Raw genomic sequence first — 24,098 nt, 5'->3', positions numbered from 1 at the left:
GAAAAACCCTAACATTGAAAGATTAGATTTGCTGATTTATTAGTTTTCATCTTCATAAAAGAGTTAAAAGAATGTAAACTGTTGACATTTGATGCAAAATAATACCTGTTTAACAACCTGCTCCTCACCCCGTGCCCTTTTGGAGATGCTGGAATAAAATCTAGTAACCTCACATCATAGGTCTGTGTTCTGGAATCTGGCAGATTGTAAAGTTAGCATTAGATGGGAGATGAGGCTGTTGTTCTTCACTGGACTTAAGTTTGTACCACACAACCTGTCCTATTCCGAGTATTAAGCTTTTTTGTCAGTGTAGTAGTTGCCACTGAGGGGGAATGGAATCACTTACATGGGACTCACGTCTTACAAAAATGGAGAATATTAAGGTGATTCTTTTTTTTTTGAAAGTGATCTTTCCAGGAAAATGCTGTGAAGTTCTATTTCTTTCTTGCTCTTGTTAATGAAACTAGAGTTAAATTTTTGTGACCCTGGGCAAGTTGAAATCATCAGCTTCCTTTTAGAAAGAGACGGTGTATGTTCTGCCTTTTATGTGCATCAGTGGGAGGGAAAAGGAAAAAACTCAACGGTCATTTTTCCCCCATCCTTAAATCCTGGTCCTGTTTATTAAATTTTTTTTGGACTGTGTTTCCTCTAGTCACATGCACGTTAGAGAATCGTGCCTGACTCTGGCTATATAGCCTGTTTGAGTCTATCTGTATTTGTCACCTGTACCGTGGTCAAAGTACATTATCTTGCCAGTAACTTGGCAACTGGAAATCTTAAGTGCTATCCTGAATGGCAGTAGCTTAAACTTGGGTTGGAAAAGATGGTCCATGGGTTAGCAGAGCAGGAGAGCAATCCTTTTCCACATGTACACACACGCACGCACGCACCATCTGTTTGTTGTATCTGTAGACCGTCATTGCTTCAGGTACTGCATGGTTCCACTACTTTGGGGTTTGCGCTGCTTTTACATTCTTTATTTCACCTTAGGTTTCCTTGCAAGTCCACTGCAACTAAAACCTCTATTTGAAAAGATCATTTAGACTAGAAATTTTGTCATATGCATGATGGTATAGATTGCTCACTTAGAGGGTGGAAGCGTTTAGGAGAAGTTAAAGGTTTTAGTCCAGTACTGAATATGAAAGCTTATATTTAAGAATACATTGTCTTAAAGAGAGCTCTTGCTATCAACACAAAGAGTTTGTGGAAAATGTTAGTGTTTGTGCTGTATATGAGTAATACCTATGTATGATGTACCTAAATCTAGATAGACACTTTTGATAAGGACAATGCATTCATATGTTAACATTTTAAATTAACTGAACGTTTCAGTGAATTTTTTGCCTATGTGAAAGCTTAAGGCAGTTGAAACACATATTTATATTTCTGCTTTTTGTTTCCTAATTCACGGTTAAAAGCCTCCAAACCAGGCATTTTAAATGGCACAGTAGCCCAGAGAACGTTTTTATCCTTGAGCAGACTGACTGAACAATTTATCCTTTCAATCTGCAGTTCAGGGGATAAGAATGATGTTTAAGTGACTTCTAATATGTTTTTACAAAGTATTTTAATAGTTATACTATTTATGAATTAATTAGTAGGAACATTTAATAACGTATCCTTTGTTTTCTGACTAACATTTGGAAACTTATCTGATCCTGACTCCTTTAAAGTTTGATTCAGTCTACAACTTCCCCTTGAGCCTTATTCTATTCTTTTATATTAGGTAACTTTCCAAGCAAGCAGTATTGTTTGACTTTTATAAAGGTGGTTAATGTATTGGCTAAATGACCCAATTATTTAAACCTCATTTCTTTATTCTTAATACTTATATACTCAAACATTCTGTGTTTGAATAAAATGCTTAAAGATTGACAACAAGACCATTATTCTAAACCAGATGTTAATAGGTTGATTGGCAAAGAAGACCAAACAGTATAACCTTTCCCACGGAAATATGCAGTTCTCTGGTATCAGTGATTTTAGCTCCTGAATAACATTGTAGAAATTGATGCTGTAAAGCACCCAACAACTCCGGTGGTTATGAGACTCTGGTAGCTCTTGGTGTGCACAGCTCCGATGCCTTATTGCAAGCTGTAGTTTTGAGAATGCTAAATGCGTTGCATGCCATAAGCCTTTTGGATTGCTCATTAGTGAATTGTAATTTCACACTTCATTTAAAATATTCTTAAACATTCTCTCACAGTAAAAGATTTCTCACAGTAATTAAAAGACCTAGTTAACAAAGTCTGAGAAGTCTGATTTCCTTATGGGGAATGATTTTGCTAAATGGTAGCATTTCAATTAATGTATTAGAATCTGCCAGACAGGAATTTTATATTGCTGTGACCCAAAATATTATTGCCTGGTGAAAAGTGAAATAGTGTTTACTCTCAGGAAATAAATAAGCATTTTACCCCCTCCGCCCCTTTTGGTGCAGATCGAGGATGAGCTTTTCAATCCAGATTACGTGGAGGTGGACCGGATAATGGACTTTGCACGCAGCACGGACGATCGGGGAGAGGTAACAGGACAGTGTTTGTATTAGGAGGCGGAGCCTCAGATAAAACATCTGTGTTGACGGAGAAAGACTGTAGAATTCTAGACCCAGCCCCAGTCAGAGCCTTGGGTTATGACACACTTGGTCTAAATTTAACTGAAATTTACTGACTTGCTGTTAGTTTTGACTTAATATGTTTTGTGTTTAGTTTGAGAGCTTTTTTTTTTTTAAATCTGTTTTCCATATGAAGCCAATACATTTTACACAATTTCAGAATACAATCAATAAAGAATCAATACGTTTTGGTATTAATCTATCATGTAGCACCGATTTCCCTTCTATGATGGAGAGTGCTCTTGTAACAGAATGGAGTTTAATATTATTTAGCACTGGGCGTCCTTCGTGAAGTGGATCAACTAAGGTTGATGTTGGTCCACAGAGGATAGTATGAAATATTTCTCTTGATGAGATCCCAGGCTTGGCATTCTCATGTTGCCTTGCCCTGTGAGGTTGTAAAGGATAAGCCTAGTGGCTTCCTGAGCATGGTGTCCTGGCAACCGTGTGCCCACCATGAGTTCTGTCATCCTGGCTTCTTCACGTGAATTTAGTTTTATATAGGAAGTGTTTGGGTTTGGAAGTTTGTCTAACAACTCTAGTAAGTCTGTAAAGCACTCCCATTTTACTTCAGACCCCACATCAGGAAACCGTGATGTTACAGATACCAAATCTGTAACATGATGGTTAGTTACTCTTCTAGTTTTGCTTAGTTGTACTTCAAATTTTTTGCTTTGTAGCATTTTTATTTTTACAAAGCACAGCAAATGTTTTTAATATTACAACCGGAAGGTCAGGGTACCTTGGTGCTAAAATGCGGGTCAGCAAGCCAGAGTGTTCTCTAGAGGAAGACAAAGGAAGTCCCACTGATCCCAAGATAGTTTCCCTCTAGTCTTCTAGAGCTCAAATATGTTATTTCAGAGAGATCAATATAAAGAATATCTTTCTCTCAGCAGAAAAGGCAGAGATCCTAATACATTTAAGCTTATTTCTCCTTATTTCAGAAACTAGCTGCTTAAGGCTGAATCAGACATTGATATATGATCTGCATGTACAAGAATGAGGCTTGAATTCAGCTCTAATTGCTTATTAACTATTTCTTTATACTTTTTGGCTTTTCACGGTTTGTAGTTTTGATTGGACATTATAACTAGGAACCTAGTGGTCAGAATTTTAGAACTTCTGCCACCTCCAACACTGCTGGAGTAGTGTGTATGGATAAATGAAGCAGAGAGGGGGCTTTTCCTGGGGATTCTCTTTTTTTTGGCACAATGACCTCCCTTCTGGTCTCTGCCCCGGCCCAGCCTGTGACACACTACCTGGTGAAGTGGTGCTCACTTCCTTATGAAGACAGCACGTGGGAGCTGAGGCAGGACCTAGACCCAGCCAAGGTCGAAGAGTTTGAAAAGCTCATGTCCAGGGAGCCGGAAACAGAGCGTGTGGTAAGAATTGGCCCATGGTAGAAGATTTAATTTGAAAATAGCATACCAGTGTGGTCGTTGAGAAACCACTAATGGGATTTACTCTATTTGAAACAGGAGCGACCTCCTGCTGATGATTGGAAGAAATCAGAGAGTTCCAGGGAGTATAAAAACAATAACAAACTCAGGGAATACCAGTTGGAGGGAGTGAACTGGCTACTTTTCAATTGGTACAACATGTATGTGAAACATTTTTTTTCTTCACTTTTAAAAATGTCTGTAGCTCTTTTCCTCTGTAGGTATTTAAAATATTAGTTAATTTTTAAAAATTAAATAGTATTTTAACTCTAAAAAGTTTTAACAGTAAGCATTGGGAATATACTTAATATTTACTTAGCAAACATAATAATAGAGATTGATAGAATTATGTAGGAAGAATGTTTCTTAGAATTTTGTTTAGAAATGTATTTTATTGACTCTATGAGAACATGTGAAGCCATATAGGTATGCATTTGTGATTGTAATAGTTTACCTTTTGTTGAAAAGACAATGTCTTAATATCTGTACTCATTACACTTTCCTTATTTTATTTTCCCTCAAAGGCGAAACTGCATTTTAGCAGATGAAATGGGTTTGGGAAAAACTATCCAGTCCATTACATTTCTCTATGAGATATATTTGAAAGGAATCCATGGCCCTTTTTTAGTAATTGCCCCATTGTCCACAATCCCCAACTGGGAAAGGGAGTTTCGTACCTGGACAGAGTTGAACGTGGTTGTGTATCATGGGAGTCAAGCTAGTCGTCGGACCATTCAGTTGTATGAAATGTACTTCAAAGATCCACAGGTAAAAATGTCACAGATGTTATCATCTGTAGTTATTACGGGCCTTTTAAGGACCTGGAAAGTAAAATGGTCTCAGCGGCTTGGGGGGAAGGTCAAGATTTTGCTAAATTGAGAAACTCGGGTGAGATTTCTTATCCAGTTTGTGTTTATATCACATTTGTGTTTATATCACATTTCTATATCTGGTCAATACAGCTCTTTATTTTTATAGCCTTGGTCATTCTGAGTGTAATTTTTACCTTAGATGACCACAGAAATCCATGTAACATGTTGATATGCTAATTGGTTTTATTTTATAAGCCAAAGAGAATGCTAAATTGAAAAGTGGTGTTATCGAGTGTGAATAGGAAGAATATCTTATTATAATGTATTATAAAGTTGCTAGAAGTGAAAAATATTAGGCATGTAAAAAGTCCTTGAAATATGTGACACACTGGATGAAATATATCCAAAGGGACAGATTTATACTTTGGCTTAATTATAGCAATTTTTATAATTTTATTCTATTTACCTATATGCAATTATTTATTCTGTGATATTGACAGTGAAGCATTAGAAATGACATGATAAAGAAGGAAGAATAGTATGTGCTAGAAATAGTTTTAAATCCTAGGTAGCCAGTGGAACTCCTGTAATTGGAAATGGGAGTTTTGCTTTGCATTTTTGTTTAAGTGTAACTGTAACACCTGACCTGCAATTAGATAAGTAAAGGTGAAAAAAATTCTGAAATCTATTTTTGTATATACCATTAGCTTTGGGAATTATCATAAGTTCTGTCTTGATTGAATTTTTTTTTTTTTTAGAGATTTTTAAAAAAGTTTTAGAAGTAAAAAAGAAGTTTAAAAAAGTAAAAAGTTTTTTAAAAATTAGCTTTGTGCATAATCCCTTTGGCCTCTCACCTTTTGGAGCCTACAGCTGTGACCTGTGTGGGGCACCTCTTGGCACTTAGCTGCATGTGGTGTGTAAGGAAGTTGGATCGGAAATGTTGCTAACAATTTTCTGACTTCCTTAAGAAAGGCAAGGTTTTTGAGCTCTGTGTTATACCCTAACAGCTTAAAACTACCCAAATAACTTGAAAACAGAATGTGTTACCTAAAATAGATTTCCAAAAGGATAAATACGTACGTTTATGCTAATATATTCACCCTCAAAGTTACTAATGTAATCTTTGATGCATCATAATAATTCAGAGTTGTTCTTGTAGGGTCGAGTGATAAAGGGGTCCTATAAGTTCCATGCCATCATCACTACATTTGAGATGATTTTGACTGATTGTCCTGAGCTGCGGAATATTCCATGGCGCTGTGTGGTCATTGACGAAGCTCACAGGCTAAAGAATAGGAACTGCAAGCTGCTGGAGGGACTCAAGATGATGGACTTGGTCAGTGGTCATGTTGGTGATTCCAACGAACCTGAGTTATTACTGACTTGAGATTCTTGCTGCTGTGACCTTGATGCCTATGAAGGGTGTTTGCAAAGCTTATTAAATATTGTGATATATCCTCTTAGACTTCCAGTTACTCAAAAAGAGCTGCTGTCTTCCGGATTTTTACATTGTTTGCTGGTGTCTTTACTACAGTGGTATACAGAAAATATAGTCATAGTCTTATTTTTACTCAAGTGAGTTTCACATATTTTGTCGAATTTTCCCTTTGTTTATAAATACGGACATTTCAGAAGCTGGGGCCAAACTTCACCTCATTGGTGACCATCCAGTCATATTTCAGGGCTCATAGGTTTTGGCATAGTATGACCAGTAGAACTGGTAGGTGCAAGTTCTGAGAGGGTTTGGCAGGGTATCTGGGGTTGGTCCAGTTTGCACAGCCACTTAGAAGGTTGAGATATTTACAGGACTTTGGATTTGATCTGGAGTTTTAGACTGCATTGTCCCATCCTCTTCCAGGTTCCCAAGAGATGGTCAGGTGTTCCTGACTAGATGATTTCCTAGATTTTTTCAGTAAGGGCATCATGGGATGCCATATTGTGTAAGTAGCAGAGTGTGACTGATTTTCTGTCCCATGCTGTGTGTGTATGTGATGTCCTAGCAGAAACCGCTGTATGCCCTCGGTCATCCCAGGCTTCCTTTTCACTCCATAGTTTATAAGGTGGCTTACGATAATTTGTTTTTCACTTTTAACATACAGTTTGGAAGCTGTTATTGTCATTTAGAGTGTCTTAGGTTTTTTGATGAGTTTCAAAAAAGTACAAAAAGATTTTTAAAAATTTCTTTAATGTGTACTCATAAATAAATTTGATCTCTTATTAATTAGGAGTTTAAGATGGGGAGGAATATACTATATTTCCATGGCTATAATTTTTTTTTTAACTGAAGTCTGTGGAACTTTGGAAAAGAATACCTAAAAGCTTTCTGTTTTATAGCTGGTTCTTTGAAGCAGCTTCTTTTATTCTTAAATTAAGGGGATTGGATTAGCCAGCCATTCTTTTAAATAAAAACAAACAACCAAAATTTGGTTTTGTTTACAGGAAGAAATCTGACTGAATTTTCCTAGTTAGGATGGTATTTCCCATTTTTCTACCTAATGAGTTAGTATTAAAGCTATCTTAACTAGGACCTTTCTCAAAGCAGTTTATATTATTTGTTGACCAGTCCACAAAACAACTTAGAAACAGTATACAGTCTTGAAGTTATGGTTAAGCATATGGAAAAGGGAAAGTCTATGACTGTATTTGGTCTCTCCAGGTGACAGTTTAGCACTGCTTGGAAATAAACCTGTATCTGCAGGTAAATGCTGCTACTACCTACTACCTGTTGCTGCCAAGTTGATTCTAACTCAAAATGACCCTATAGGACAGAGTAAAGCTGCCCTATAGGGTTTCCAAGAAGCGACTGGTGGATTTGAACTGCTGACCTTTTGGTTAGCAGTTGGAGGTCTTAACCACTGCGCCATCAGAGCTCTAGGTCAACACTGATGCTCATTAAATACCTAAATGCATCTTATGTGCTGGGCCCCCATCTCCCTACCGTTCCATGGAAAAGACTGTTATGTCACTGTTCCCTGAAAGCTGAAGTGGCTATCTGACTGAGTTTATCTAAGTTGTGTTCTATTATTAGTTCATATGAGTCAAGATAGTAATTCTTACTGCAAAATAGGCCTCCACTTGTGAGTACAAATTGATTTAATTCTACCAACATCAAACAATCTAATTGTCATTGAGAGGCTTCAAAGGATTTTCTATTATTTATCCTAAAACTTCTGGAGCCCTGGTGGCACAGGTGTTAAGCGCTCAGCTGCCAGCCAAAAGGTCAGCAGTTCAAATTCACCAGCTTCTCTGCAGGTGAAAGATGTGGCAGTCTGCTTCCATAAAGATTACAGCCTTGGAAACCTTATGGGGCAGTTCTGCTCTGTCCTGCTAGGTCGCTTTGAGTTGGAATCGACTCAAAAGCAGTGGATTTGTTTGTTTGTTTGTTTTAATACTAAAACTTCATTAATGGATTAGAATCTATTATCCAGATAAACTTGCTGTTACAAATCACAGCGTGCCCTAACCTTTTTCACAGAGTGGCACATCTAGAAAATAATAAATATTTGTATGTCACACTTGGGTAATAGGAGAGGGCTGCCAACTGCCCCTGGGTGGTACAAACAGTTAATGTGCTTGGCTGCTAACCAAAAGGTTGGAAGTTCAAGTCCATCCAGAGATACCTCAGAGAAAAGGCCGATGATCTACTTCTGAGAAATCAGCCATTGAAAATCCTGTGGAGCACGGGTCTACTTCCATACACATGGGGTCCCCGTGAGTCAGAATTGACAGCAACTGCTTTTTCTGGTTGCCAACTACCAGAGGTGCCCAGCTGGGGGACCCTGACTGCCCCAGCCCTGCTGGCTGTCCCCAGGACTTGGCTCACCATCTGGGGAGGCCAATTAGCAAATGAATGAAATATTTGCTTTTCTGATGATTAAGAATCTTTATCTCATAAGAGATGTTTTCAGAATGAAAGACATCATTGTTCAGAATTAGAACATAATTGCATTTGACATCCAGTTCTGAACAGCTTATTGCCTGCTCTCTAAGTCTTTACTTACAATAGACGTTACTTGTCATTTTTTATTCTTCTTTCGTAGACTGAGTTACAGCCAAAATAGTGAGTAGTGGCTCTATCAAACTACACAGCAGGTTATAGCAGATTGTTCTCAACGAAATGAGACTGAGTTAGGATGAAAATGCATTCTCAGAGAAGGAAGACCAATGAGTGCCTCAACTCTCCCATCACAAAGAAAGCCCTTGTTGAGGGACGCCTACAGGCCCTCACGGTCCACCACAGGAGCTCTGGAAAAGCAGACTGTCTCCTTGCCCCTCCTTATCAAGGAGGGGCTGCTGTGGAGCGGCCGGGGTTGTCCACTGAGTCTCTTAGCTCATCTTTCATTGTCAGGAGGCCCCGCCCAAATTAAGGAGTCTGCTGAAATGAAATTTGCTGAAATGAAATTAAAGGGACATCACTCCAGTCAGGGCTAAAAAGAAAGGTGATGTTTTCAAGCCAAAGGTATATCTGTCACCACAGTTGAGCTTGGAGCTGAAAAGCTCTGTAGCCTAAGTCCCTTCAGTGATGTTTTTGGGGCACTGTGTATTAACATATATTACTTGCTCTTTACCCATTTTGAACTTGGTTTTATTCAGCTACTTATATGCAACTATTTAAAAGGGTCGTGTGTGCAGTCATTAAGTAAACTGAGTATTAAACAGCCATTAGAGAGGTAGCAGGCCAATAAATGGAGCTCCTTTCCTTTTCCCAAATAAGCTTATTTTGAAATTAATGAAAAGTCGAAAGGCTGTTTCTGAAGTATTTGGTTAGGGGTTCAGGATTTAAATGTAACACAGTAACGAAGGGTATAAAATACAGGGAGATAAGTATTAGCATCACTACAGCTCTTTCACTGAAATCACTCTTCCTACATGTGTTATGATATAAAAAATAAAAAGTCTTGGATAAAATTACCCAGGACTTGAGTATGCCAGTTTTTGTGGCTCACGTTATCCACAAGGTTGGTTGTATGATTAGGAAATCTTGAATTGATTCACAAACTCCTTACTCTTTGTGAATTTAATGGATCTGAAGGTGAAGGCATCTTCCCGAATTAGAGACATCTTTATTCAGAGGGGAGAAATGGAGGAATAAGAGCACATTGAACTGTTTTACCTTACTTTCAGATAGCTTCCTTGACAAATAAAACATGGCGGAAACTAAGAAAATCTACCTGTCCTTGGTTACGTCATCCCTCTGGTATTTACTGAGCATATACTCTCTGCTTGGCAACAAAGTCTTGTCAGATCCCAAGTTAAAGATAGTCAGAATATTACTTTTGAACCTACTTAAGGGTGTAATCACTTTCTAAGGTAGTTTTATTAGCTGTAGCTGTCAACTGTACTGTATATCTAATAGTCAAATAAAGTAGAACATAGTAAGACTCTTACTGTTCATAAACTTACTATTATTAAAACTAACCATCGCCAAACAGCTCCTCTGTGTTGGATATATAGAAATAGAAGTACAAGGGAACAACTGTATGAGGAAAGCTGGAGAAGAGTTTGTAAACAGGAAGAATTTAAAGAAATACTAATTTGGTTGAAAGAGAGAAAGTTAAAAATAGCATCTGATTATTTAAAAAAAAAGTGATTGTGGTATTTAAAACCAAGCTGACCTCTTTGCTTGTTTGAAATGTTTGCAGAACAAAATAGTTTTTCATATGGTGTTGCATGTAGAAGAATGTCTTTTGTCTCTAAAGTGAGTCATGCAGGAAGCAGATGGAGAGATGAGAGCACTGTTGATTTAGAGAACAGAAAGAAGCATATAAGCTTTATCTGAGTCAAGGGACTTCAGGAAAAAACTTAGCTGTGGTGGGGAAAAAGCATTGAGACTTAGAGGATTTAGGAAGCCCCAGTACTAAAATATTGGCCTAATAACCCTGGAGGAAACAAAATGGCAGGACACATTTAAGGAGTTGTAGAGTTCTAGAGGGGACATTGGCTTCAGCGGTAGAATTCTTGCCTTCTATGTGGAAGACCCAGGTTCGATTCCTGGCCAGTGCCCCTCATGCCAGTGCCTCCACTACCCCTCTTATCAGTGGAGGCTTGTGCACTGCTATGATGCTGAACAGGTTTCAGTGCATCTTAGCTTCCAGACTAAGATGTGCTGGGAAGAAAGACCTGGCAGTCTACTTCCAAAATCAGCCAATGAAAACCTTACAGATCACAATGGTCTGATTTGTAACCAATCACGGCGATGGCACAGGACTGGGCAGCATTTTATTCTTTTGTGCATGGGGTTGCCGTGAGTTGGGGGCCAACTCAACAACAGCTAACAACAACAGAGCTCTAGAGAGAACCCTCCACGTATTTATTTATGTCAAGTAGGAACCTGGTTTTCCTTGCATCTCCACCTTAGTGCCCAATTATTACGCCTTTCATAGGGTGGATGCTAAATTGACATTGGTGAGTCACCCATTACCTGTTGCCATTGAGTCGATTCCGACTCATAGCGATCCTGTAGGACAGAGTAGAACTGCCTCATAAGAGTTTCCAAGGAGCGCCTTGCAGATTAGAACTGCTGACCTTTTGGCTGGCAGTCATAGCACTTAACCACTACGCCACCGGGGTTTCCAACATTGCTGAATAGAAGTAGAAAAATGGGTATCTGGAGAGAGGCTTTGGCTTCCAGACAGTTTCTGTGCCGATTTGGTGAGTTTCATTCCTTGCGTTACTACAGGAACACAAAGTGCTGCTGACCGGGACCCCGCTGCAGAACACAGTGGAAGAGCTTTTCAGCTTGCTTCATTTCTTGGAACCAAGTCGCTTCCCTTCAGAAACCACCTTTATGCAAGAGTTTGGTGATCTGAAAACTGAAGAGCAGGTACGTATCACATCCGCCATGTTTTTACTAATGTAACTGAAGATTAACCCATGGAATGGCAAAGCATTAATATTTAACTGTTTTAAAATGTGAGTTATATGTACAGTCTCTCCCACCTCTTAAACAGGGTGCATGAAATTTTCAATGTCCTTTTCTTAGACATTGCACGTCATCGTCACGAAGGCTTTTGGCTTGTCTAATGAAGGGCTATCGAGATGGGTAAAGAGAATATATAGCCTTTTGCTTAATTTTCAGAGACACTGTGCCCTTCAGATTGGTGGTTTGATCGTGTTCACTTTCGGGAATAGTCTCAGAGGCCACTGACGTTTGTAAAACTCTTTGCCTCCCAGAGTTTTGAGGCTCTAGGCTCACTTCTGGACCATGTCCACTTGGCCGTGTGGTTCACAGTGAGCCCACATATTTTCCTTTTAAAAACATGAGTCCTAACTACCACACAGGATTGCTATGAGAAGTAAGAGGTACTGGATGAAAAGTGGTTGGTCATATACTGTAAGAGTTACGTGGGTATTAGTTATATTTTATGTGCTGCATTTGAAATAAATATGGAGCTATATCTGAAATCCTGGTCTTCACGTGCCCTGTTCTCCAACTTACTGTTTAAAACCTCTTACCTTAGTTCAACGTTAAGTCTCTTTTGTTTTGCTTTGATTTTCTACGATAAAAACTATATGGTGGGCAGATAGCCAATCAACAGAAAGAGAACTCAGGCGAGGTGTCTCTGCTTGCTCTTCAGCGAGGGGACTAGGCACCCCCCAGCTCATTCTCTTCTGTTCTATTAGCTCTGTCTAGAAGGGAAGAGAGCTAAAGCATAGCGCTCCTGTGATGTTATCTCTTTCCTCTTCCTCATCATCTCTGTGGCTTAAGACAAACAAGGGAAAGCTGAATGTATTATTGGGTTATTTCTGCTGTGTACTTTACCAGCCTCCTGGCTGTTCAGGAATCAAACCCTGTACAGGTGAAGAAGTCGATTTGAAATCTTCACGTGCTTCTGTTTTGAAAGCTGAAAGATTCGTACCTTCATACCCTTCACTCTTACTGGACTTTGAAAAATTAAAATGAGGGGTAAATACATAAGATAATCCTTATTTTCCATGTTAGGATATGTTTTTAACGTGCAAGTAAATTGTGATACCAGTATTTACTTAAGGTCCTTTTTTAGGTGCAAAAACTTCAGGCTATTCTAAAGCCAATGATGTTGAGACGTCTCAAGGAAGATGTAGAAAAGAACTTGGCCCCCAAAGAAGAGACTATTATTGAAGTTGAGCTAACAAACATTCAGAAGAAATATTACCGAGCCATCCTTGAGAAGAATTTTACATTTCTTTCCAAAGGTGGTGGTCAAGCTAACGTACCCAACCTTTTAAACACTATGATGGAATTACGAAAGTGCTGCAATCACCCCTACCTTATTAATGGTAAGCCTGCCCCCTTCTCACACTGTTTAAGCAACTGTCAAAGCACCAGAAAGCCTTTCTCCCTGTGGTTTGTAGTCGTTGCTGGTATCACTGACCTCCTAGTCTTGATGATGCCTCCTTCTGTGGTTGCCACAAGCTAACAGCCGTTGTCCCAGTCAACCCATGTACCTAGATCTCACCCTGCCTTTCTCCTACCTCCTTAAGTCCCACCCCCTTGCAGGGAGGCTTTAATACGCCAGGGCTATAAATTATCAGAAGCGCCAACAGCTAAAGAGAAATCAGCCCTGGGTTGAGGCTTTTGTATGTGTGTGCACGTGTGCCATGTGTGTGCACACATGAATGTGTGTTTGGGTGTGTGTGTATGTGTATACCAGAGGAGTTAAAGAGGAACTTTGGTGTGGGAAGGAACTTTGGTGTGAGAAGGCAGCTGTCTCAAGCCTTTGAGAGGAGAAAATGTCCGAGATTTCTCTCAGCCGTAGCTAGGTTCCTTTAATACCTGTTCCTTGAGAATGAGAGATTATCCTAAAGCTTTGATGATTTGTCCCTCTTCCTGATGATTAATTTGTAGTCTTCCTGTTTTCTTAAGTAAATTCATAGTGTTATATAACCGATATGGGCGATAATCTCTTGTATATTTCCCAAAAAATATTTCCACAAACCTCTAAGGGAATAAATTGTTGTTAGTTGCTTTCGATTCAGCTCCGGTATTTCATAACTATCATGTGTACAATACTGTCGAGAATTCAAAGATAAGTAAGAAGGGAGAGTCCCCTCAGCAAGCATACCGTCAGTTGAAGGACTTGAGATTAGGCAGGGCTTTAAAAAGTCTGTTGGTGGTTACCAAGGGTGGGGGGGGGGGGGAGAGGGTGTCAAAGCTTAGGGGGCATTGAGCTTCCTCTAAGGGTGATGGAAAAATTTGGGAATTATCTTGGTGATGGTTGTACATAATGTAATTTCACTGAATTGTACATATAAAAATATTGAAATGGCAAAATTTTTGTTATATGATTGTTGTTGTATGCCGTTGAGTTGATTCCCGACTCACAGTGACCCTGTAGGACAAAGTAGAACTGTCCCATAGGGTTTCCTAGGCTGTAATCTTTACAGGCCTTTTCTCCACCGAAGCCGCTGGTGGGTTTGAACCTCCAACCTTTAGGTTGGCAGCTGAGTGCTTAACCACTGTGCCTCCAGGGCTTCTTTGTTATATGTATACTCAACACAATTAAAAAAAAAAAAATCATGGTGTTTGAGATGAGCCTACAGAGGCAGGAAGGATTTTGCCAGGCAGGTTAGAAAAGAACCAGCATTTAGGCTGAAGTAATAACACAGCAGAGAGAGGGAGGCAGGAAAGCAAAGAGGAACTTGTACAAGTATAAGGTGCCTGTGAAAGATAGTAGGAAAAGGAACCTCAGACGTGCTGGGCCCTACTGTGGAAGGCCTTCAGTGCTAGGTAGGAACTGTGACTTTCATCTGTAGGCGGCAGAGAACCTTTGCTAGTTTCTGTGCGAGAAATGATCAGATACCCGATTCAGGATGAGTAATCTGGCGGCATTGTGTAGAAAGGATGGCAGTAGGGAAAGACAGGCAAGCAGAAACTACTTGGGAGGCTGCAGGTATAATCCGGACAAGAGTTAATATGGATTACATAGAGAGGTGGCCTACAACGTGGGGATATTTGTGCAGTTATAATTGGCCACTTGCATGCAGCTGAAGAGTTCTTTCTCTTTCCTGCTTTCAGACCCAACACATCTGTCAGCCACCCCCCCACCGCCCCAATCCAGAAGTCCCAGTTACTGGAGGACAGGGTGGCTGCATCTGAAAGGTGGTCTCAGGCGCAGAACCTGACAATGTTGCAGGGGTGGGACATCAGTAAATATCTTTTTAAAGCTTTGTGGTTTTAGCTTTGTCTTCTCCAAGAAAGTATCTTGTATGATAAATATATGCTTAATTCTGTAAAACTGCTAATAACAATATTCATAACCCTTTCTAAGATCATTGTGGAGAGTATCTTTCCAGGGTTAGGACTTAGGGGCCTAGACAGGATGAGAGAAGCACGTGTGTGTTCGCACGCACACACGCACACACACACACACATTTAATGTCTGGTAAAAATAAATAATAGTGGTCTCCAAAGGAAAAAAAAGAAAGGGGACGTTCACCAAAGGCTTGAGTGCTGCCAGCAGGATGCGTGTGGGAGGGTAGGAGGCCGTGATTGTGGGCGTCCCAGTTTCATCAAGCTCACCTTGTTTGGTTGCATGTTAATTACACGCACTGAGCATTGCAGCGTTTTTCCCCAAAACGCTGCTGGTAGATCTTTTTTTTGGCCGATTGCTCTCCAGGGTCAGCCTGTAGCTCACTTGTTCTCCAGGAGCCTTATGGGACTCCCTGAGGCTTGGCGTCTGTGGCGGTTGTTCTAATTTGTCACACCTTGCAGTCAGCTTTTCTGTCCTTAAAACAGGGTATGGAGTAGCTGCTAAGCAGGTGTCCTTAAAATATGCCTTTATGTTCGGAAATTGTAGTAAAAACAAAACAAAAAAACAGGCACACGCATGCACATGCACGCACACACGTCAGCACGTGACTGCCTGGGTGACTTCCATAGGGTGGGTTCCAGGGCCCATGCGGCCAAGGTCATAAGGTGGAATAATGCAATGCCAGCTCAACGTGTGTTATTGAGCGGCGACAAGGGAAGCCTTTACTTTCGGAGGTTAAAATATGTACTGGTGTGAGAGAATAAAGTGGCCCTGATCAAAAGAAAATTCAGCAAAGCACAACTTTGCTGTAACTATGAAAAAAAGAAGCGACTAATATGCATAAGCTAAGAATGGTAACATAAGCACAGCAGAAGAAAAAAAAAATCTGGAAGTAATGGTAGAACACAAACTGTGTATAAATCGGGGATTTTTTAACGGGCGTTAGTATTTCTAGTAACATGCTTGGAGCAGTGTCTGGCACAGCGTGTGTACTCAGTAAGTATTAGAAGTTGTGTTTCTTGCTAAAAATTAAGCAGGTGACTGGGTAATATAAATGGAGTTACTGCTATTGGCCCAAACTTTGTTAGAATGAATTATCTGATTTTAGGTTCCCCGTAAGAAAGATGGTGAAAACTTGGTAAATACCCCCGATGATTAGGGACTAAGTGTGGTCGTCATTAGTGTTGGCGGTGGGGAGAATATAGGGAATAGTAGGCAAAAAGAAAACAAGAATGAGGGAATCAGTTTCCAAGAGGAAATGGTAACTTGTTTTTTTCTGATAATCTTTAAGAACAAAATATTTTCTTGTTTGTGGCTACTATAGCTGGGTACCAACTGAGCCACTGTCCTTAGAGTGACAGGCTGGTGCACTGAAAAGATTTCCAAGCTCTAAGTGACTGCACACTTATTTTAAGTTGTGTTTGGTACACACACACACACACACACACACTTTTTAATGTAGTACAAGCAATACTTTAATTCAGGATAGAGCCCGAAAAACATTTGGGCTTATTATAACACATTTCCAGTTAATTCTCTGACTGATATTTACAAATCTAACATCAAGATAAATCTTTAATTGGTAAACTTGAAATTTTGGCTGTAAAATCAGAAAGTAGAAATTACCTTCTTCCCCAGCTCCCCCTACCAACCATCCTTCAGTCTGACCACAATAAATACAGTGCTAAGTGAATCCTATAGGAAATATGTTTGCTGATAATATTTTTAAATGAAGTATTACTAGTGTAAACCGTCACTTTAAGAACCTAAATGTGTATCACCTGAATCAATCCAGCGGTAGCATCCTTTGTCAGTTAAAGAATATGCTTTTATCTTTTTTACTGTTCTTTAGAAGATGAGAAATTATTGGTAGTATTGAAAAGGCAGGAAAGTTATTTTTCTCGTCCCTGGAAAAATGTAATTAATTTATTAAAAGTAAATTTAAATTTATCTAATTTGGCTGAATTGTTTATTTTCTCAAAAACATGTCTGATTTTATATTGCTAAAATGATTATTTCATTTTTTTTAAATACCCATTGACTACCAGCTTATTGTTTTAAACTACAAAAATTTTGTTATTTTTAATTGTGGAGTATAATCTTAATATGGATAAATATCCAAATATCACAAAAGTAAAATCTGTCTATCACTGAATTGCAAAGAGCTTATATTGTGCAACAAGAACAAACATTAAAAAACTACCTAATGGAATATATTGATTTAAATCTTTATCCCTTATCTCTTAATAACCTTCTTAAATCTAGAACCTGAATTTCTAAATTTCATGTTCTGAAAAAATAAAGCACTTTATTAAGAACATTCTTGCTAGTGCTCTTAGTAGGATTTTATTCTTTACCTTTTCCTATAAAACCTTTCGTTTTTATTAATTTAGTTTTCACTTAAATGAAAATTTGAAATATTCTCCTTTTATTAATGTGGAGAAGGGAGTGAGGGGATAGCAGTCCCCACCTAGGTGCCGTTCTCTGCCACCCCTTCCTGAGAAGTAGCAGTATGCCTTGTGGATGGTGATGATGCTAAGTGACTTTAATCTGTTCTCAGTGAGATCCTTTGTTGGTTAGTAATTAAGCTGTATTTCTGCTTATGACTGTGTCATAAGTTAATTTTCGCAGGCGACCTTAAAATGAAAAGCCGATTGTGCTTTGGTTACCTGTTCTGCGTCCTGCTGGAGCTCTGTCTGTGTGGCTGTGGTGGCCTGTCTAACCTACCCCTCACCTTGGAAACCTTTTTGTGGTTTAGGTGTCCACATTGTGTGTATAGGTAGTTCACAAGGTTAAAGCCAGTGCTAGGAAAAATAAAGGTTCTGGCACAGTTTGAGGCTGGGAAGGGATCCCAGTAGATGGCTTTGTTTGTGTTTTTTAAAGAATAGTGACTGCATCCCCCAGCCTGAGGGAGAGGAGCTGAGATTAGCAGCTCTGTGCCGATTACCCCGAGTGGGAAAGGGCAGCCCAATGCCACCTAATTCTAGTTAAGCCACCTCAGCAGTTGAAGGAAGCTTAGCCTGCTGCTTCCTGAATTAGTGTAGGTCCTGGGTCAGGGCGGAAGTGGTCAGGGCTTTTCTCCCAGGAAGATGTCATTCACTCAAGGCTTTTCTCTGATGTACTAAGTCCCTGAATACGCGGAAGTACACATGGGCTGTGAGAAAAAGGATTGCTTGTGGAAGTCTTCTGTGAAACACGAAACACTTAGAGGTTTTTTTTAAGCTTTGGGTAATTCGAGATAGCATTTTTGTATCTGAGGAAACTATCAGATGGAAGTAAATGTGGAGGCAGATTAGAGATGACAATAGAAGATGTGTGCCTAGGTCCCCACAAAAATCCCTAAAAAGTATTTTGAAAGATGAATCGTCCTTTGTTTTAGTCCTTTTGCCGTATTAATATGCAATTACATACCCAAATGCGTGCCCTTACAGCCTCATGGTCAGAATTCTGTTCATTTATTTCTTAGTTTCAGAACAGATTTTGGTTGTTTGTGTTTATATTCAGTGAGCAAACAGCTCTTCATTTAACAATTTAGGTTCCAAATGTTCTCTAGGTATCTGGCCCTTGGCTTGTTTCTGCCACTTCTGGCTTGACAGTCTGTTGTTGAAATTCACTTTCTACAGATAGCAAACATTTGTTTGTTAGAAAATGTGGTTTTCCCCCAACTGCCTAAATGTGCTGTGCTTAAAACTTTGGCCCCCTTTTACTTTTACAGTTTTGCAGAGACTGAACTTTCAGAAAGTGGACGGGTCCTTATTCTTAACTTGAGCCTGGTGTTGAGGTTCTTCTGGCGTGTGGTGGGGGTGAAAGCAGACTCCTTGTTTTTGGTAATAAAAACCTTTTACAGTATTCACATTGTGCTGTCCCATCTCTGCAGGTGCTGAAGAGAAAATTTTGGAAGAGTTTAAAGAAACACACAGTGCCGAGTCTCCAGATTTTCAGCTCCAGGCGATGATCCAGGCTGCTGGCAAGCTCGTGCTGATTGACAAGCTGCTGCCAAAACTGAAGGCTGGCGGCCACAGGGTGCTTATCTTTTCCCAGATGGTGCGCTGCCTGGACATACTGGAAGACTACCTCATTCAGAGACGGTGAGCGCACCATGTCATACGATAAAGAGGAAACGAAAAATGGACTTTCACGGGCTCCACGTAGTTCACCTCAAAGTGACATTTATGACGAGGGGGGTGGCATGGGGAAAACGCGTTATCTTTTTGCAAAACCGTAGATGGACGTGGCAGTGGTTTTTTTGTGGTGGTTGCAGGAGGACACGGAAGACTTTTGTGGGCTCTCCTTTTCCCTTTGCTCTCGTTTCACTCAGGGAGAAGAGCTGTTCCCTAAACTGGAAATTGTTTATTGTTTTACTGTGGAAGGTGCCAGCTATTTTTAGAGTTTAGATGTTTTTCACTGGAGAGGAAGGTAAAATAAAATTTGACCTTTGGGCATTCAGCCGACTGTGAAAAACGACAACAAACCCTATTTACTCTAAAATTATTTCTCCTGAGTAGTAGCATTCTGTTAGTATATAGTCCAGATGGTAATACTTCCTTAAAAATTAAAAGGGAACATAGCTGTCCGCTGGACCTCCTCGTTAACACTGATATTTTCTAGGTACCCGTACGAAAGAATCGATGGCCGAGTCAGAGGCAACCTGCGCCAAGCAGCTATTGACAGATTCTCTAAGCCTGATTCCGATAGGTTTGTTTTCCTCCTGTGTACAAGGGCAGGAGGGTTAGGCATTAATCTTACCGCTGCTGATACCTGCATCATCTTTGATTCAGACTGGAATCCCCAAAATGACCTCCAGGTAAACATGCAGGGAAATCTTGCTGATGCTTTTTTTTTTTTTTTTTTTAAGTCATTCTGCTATGATGGAGACTCCCCAGCCAAACCGATAAATTAAAGTTGCGCCATTGCTCAGGCAGTGCCCCACGATTCGTAGCAAATGAACCAACTGGTGGTCAATTTATTAATAATGTAAAATGTTATTTCTTAGTATGTTAACACTCCCCTAAGCTGCACTGCTATTTTTTGGAACATACACTTGTCTAACTGGCAGTTGAGTCTTTTCTTTCTTTGATGGCCATTGATTTCATTTTCCTTCCAGGCTCAGGCTAGATGTCATCGGATAGGACAGAGCAAATCTGTGAAAATCTACAGACTGATTACCAGAAATTCTTATGAAAGAGAAATGTTCGACAAGGCTAGTTTGAAGCTTGGGCTGGATAAAGCTGTGCTACAGTCTATGAGCGGAAGAGAAAACGCTACTAATGGGGTAAAACAACTCCCCCCCAAACCATTCATTTCTCCTGACTCCTTACTTTATTTAGGTAATATTAAGAAATTACCCAGCATCCCATTATCTTTGACCTCAGTACTGTAAGCATATTTCACCACATTTTTGTGTGTTGTACCTTAGGTTCACTCACTTTGAGACATGCGAAGCACTGGTTCAGCCTACAAACAAGTAAATTCTAAACGATGGAAAATATTTCCCTAAAACAGGTACAGCAGCTTTCCAAGAAAGAAATAGAGGATCTTCTTCGAAAAGGGGCCTATGGTGCGCTCATGGATGAGGAGGATGAAGGGTCTAAATTCTGCGAGGAAGATATCGATCAGATTCTCCTACGGCGAACCCACACCATCACCATTGAGTCAGAAGGGAAAGGGTCCACGTTCGCTAAGGTGCGAGTCGATCCGAAGGGCTAGCTTTTACATTAGGAGCAGAGTAGAGTTTACGTCAAAGCACCTCGGAAAGTGCTCACAGGCTGCAAATGTAGCATTGGCGTTACGTTGGGAATAATGAATCAGTGAACTGTTAGCTCCCTGGGGTGTGCGTGCCCCTCAGCCTACAGTCCTGGGCTTCCAGCCTCCTGAGGCTGACCCTCCACCTGCACGCTTGGCCCCATCCCCTCTCACTGCCTCTGAGATCACTTCTTCCAAGTCCTGCTCCATCATCATCATCATCCTCTTTTCCTCCCAAGATCCTGATTCTTGAAACAGCCTATAAGAACCATCAGGTCACTTCAGCCTTTAAAAACCCTCTCATCTGTTTTTCCCTCTAGCTACAACCCCGTAACTCTTCTTTTCGCGGCTAAAGTCCACACATGCCTAATCGACACCAGCTGTCGCCACCGCTTCCTGTTCTGCTTATTTTTCAACCTCAGGCTCCTGCCCCTCCCCCACCTCTCAGTCAGAACTGCTTTGGCAAAGGTCACCACCAACCCCCGTGATCCACCTGAGAGCCTGTCAGGGGCTTTATGTGCTCATCGCTCCACACACCCACGTACCATAAAATTCACCTGTTTTAAGTGTATAGCTCCATGGTTTTTAGCATGTTCTACAGAGTTCTGCAACTAACACCACGGTCTAAGTTTAGAGTATTTCCATGCCCCAGGAAGACCCCTCATGTCCATTAGCAATCCCCACCCACTCTCCTACCTCATCCCCCAGCCCTGTTGTTGTTGGGTGCAGTTGAGTCGATTCCAACTCATAGTTACCCCCTGTGACAGAGTAGAACTGCCCCATATGGTTCCTAGGCTCTAATCTGTATGGGAGCAGATTGCCAGGTCTTTTCTCCCACAGAACGGCTAGTGGGTTTGAACAGCCGACCTTTCTGTTAGCAGCTGAGTGCCTAGCCATTGTGCCACCGGGGCTTCTTTCCCCCAGCCCTAGGTAAACCCCTAATCTACTTTTTGCCTGTATAGATGTGCTTATTCTGGACATTTCATATCAATGGAATCATACAATATGTGATCTTTTGTTTGACTTTGTTCACTTAGGGTAATTTTTTGAGATTCATCCAAGTTGTAGCATGTATCCAGAATTCATTCCTTTTTATGGCAGAATAATATCCCGTTGTGCGTGTACACCACATTTACCAGTTGGTAATGGACATTTGTGTTGTTTCTACTTTTTGATTATTATGGATAGTGCTGCCGTGAACATTTGCGTATGAGTTTTGTGTGGACATGTATTCCCTTTTCTATGATTATATACCTAGGAGTGGAATTGTTGGGTCCTGTGGTCACTCCTGTTTAACCTTTTGAGGAACTACCAGACTGTTTCCAATGGCTGCATCATTTTCCATTTCCAGAAATGGTAAATGAGGGTTTTTTTCTCCATTTCCTCACCAACGCTGCCTTACTGGTTATAGCCATCCTAGTGTGTGTGAGGTTGTATTCCATTCTGGTTTTGATTTGCATTTCTCTGATAATAATAGCATCCTTTCATGTGCCCTTTTGGCCATTGTATATGATTTTGGAGAAATGTCTATTTAAATCCTTTGTTCCATTTATTTATTTATTTATTTATTTTTTGAGTTATAAGAGTTGTTTGTATATTCTGGATATTAAAGCCCTTAGCAGGTGATGTGATTTCCAGTTATTTTCTCCTAGTCTTTTATTAATGGTGTTTAGTTTTGATGAAGCTCAATTTATCTGCTTTTTCTTTTATCACTTATGATTTTGGTGTCTCATCTAGGAAGTCATAGCCTTAACAGAAGGTCGTAAAGATTTACTCCTGTGTTTTCTTCTAAGAGTCTTATAGTTAGTTTTTGCTCTAACATTTAGATCTATGAGCCATTTTGAATTCATTTTTGTGTATGGTGTGTGGTAGGGATCCACCTTCCTCCTTTTGCATGAGGACACCCAGCTGTCCTAGCACTCCATGCTTGGCAGGCCCTTCTCCTCTGGGCTCTGTGACCTAACATCTTTTCCCTCACTTCCTCCCAACCTCTCTTTACTCTTTCCCTAGTCCTCTCAGGCACTTCAAATTCAGTATGTGCAAAAGCAAACTCATCATTTCTGCCCCCCGCACTCCTCACACACCTGTTTGTTTGCCCAGGTAACACCACCCTGGTGGCAGAGTTGGATGCTGAGGCTTTCCTTGGATTCTTCCTCCTCTTTCATGCTTCTCGTCCACCCAGATTCTAATTCCCATAAATTTTACCTTTTAAAAAATGTCTTTCTAGACTGTCTCCTTTTCCCCATTTCTGGTATCACTGTTTTTGGTCTTTGTCATTTCTTTTTTTTTTTTTTTTAATTGTTTAAAAACTTTTATTGTGCTTTAAGTGAAAGTTTACAAATCAAGTCAGCCTCTCATACAAAAATTTATATACACCTTGCTATATCCTCCTAGTTGCTCTCCCCCAATGAGACAGCACACTCTATCTTTCCACCCCATATTCCCCATGTCCATTCAGCCAGTTTCTGTCCACCTCTGCCTTCTTATCTCCCTTCCAGACAGGAGCTGCCTGCATAGTCTCATGTGTCTACTTGAGCCAAGAAGCTCACTCCTCACCAGTATCATTTTCTGTTTTATAGTCTAGTCCAATCCCTGTCTGAAGAGTTGACTTTGGGAATGGTTCCAGTCTTGGGCTAACAGAAGTCTGGGGACCATGACCTCCAGGGTATTTCTAGTCTCAGTCAGACCATTAAGTCTGGTCTTTTTCTGAGAATTTGAGGTCTGCACCCCACTGTTCCCCTGCTCCATCAGGGATTCCCTGTTGTGTTCCCTGTCAGGGCAGTCATCTGTTATAGCCAGGCACCATCTAGTTCTTCTGGTCTCAGGCTGATGGTATCTCTGATTTATGTGGCCCTTTCTTTGGTATTCTTCATTCTCCTTTGCTCTAGGTGGGTTGAGACCAATACAGATGGATGGCCGCTTGCTAGTGTTTAAGACCCCAGATGCCACTCACCAAAGTGGCATGCAGAACATTTTCTTAATAAACTTTGTTATGCCAGCTGACCTAGATGTCCCCTGATGTCTTTGTCATTTCTTATCTAAACTATTGTAGTGGCCTGTTCTACTCTGTTCTACCTTCCATGCTCCCAGATCGACACTCTAGCATGAGCTTTCCTAACATATGACTCGATACAATCATGTACATCTTGAGATTATTCCTTCAAATAGGTCACTGCTACCTCCAAATAGAGTTCAGACCTTGCTGATGGGACATGCCAGGCCCTTCTTCTGATCTGGCTTTTGCCTGACTGACCAGCTT

The 24,098-nt window shown here is 40.3% G+C and overlaps 1 protein-coding gene across 7 annotated transcripts in view; it reads left to right on the top strand.

Annotated features, from left to right (window-relative positions):
- The window catches only part of CHD7 (chromodomain helicase DNA binding protein 7), a 225,699-nt gene that overhangs the window by 168,027 nt on the left and 33,574 nt on the right, over positions 1-24,098 (top strand). For all 7 annotated transcript variants that reach the window (XM_049853864.1, XM_049853865.1, XM_049853859.1 and 4 more), the window contains 11 exons: positions 2,441-2,524; positions 3,859-3,996; positions 4,093-4,214; positions 4,578-4,821; positions 6,025-6,201; positions 11,545-11,688; positions 12,869-13,124; positions 18,975-19,185; positions 19,706-19,901; positions 20,202-20,369; positions 20,600-20,779. In XM_049853864.1, coding sequence (XP_049709821.1) covers positions 2,441-2,524; positions 3,859-3,996; positions 4,093-4,214; positions 4,578-4,821; positions 6,025-6,201; positions 11,545-11,688; positions 12,869-13,124; positions 18,975-19,185; positions 19,706-19,901; positions 20,202-20,369; positions 20,600-20,779 — 1,920 coding nt within the window. The remainder of the gene's footprint in view (positions 1-2,440; positions 2,525-3,858; positions 3,997-4,092; positions 4,215-4,577; positions 4,822-6,024; positions 6,202-11,544; positions 11,689-12,868; positions 13,125-18,974; positions 19,186-19,705; positions 19,902-20,201; positions 20,370-20,599; positions 20,780-24,098) is intronic.

The sequence above is a fragment of the Elephas maximus genome, chromosome 15 (assembly GCF_024166365.1).
Source record: "Elephas maximus indicus isolate mEleMax1 chromosome 15, mEleMax1 primary haplotype, whole genome shotgun sequence".
In the NCBI taxonomy this organism is placed as follows: Eukaryota; Metazoa; Chordata; class Mammalia; order Proboscidea; family Elephantidae; genus Elephas; species Elephas maximus.
Note: the sequence above shows the minus strand (reverse complement) of the source record. Positions and strands in the feature narration are given on the sequence as shown.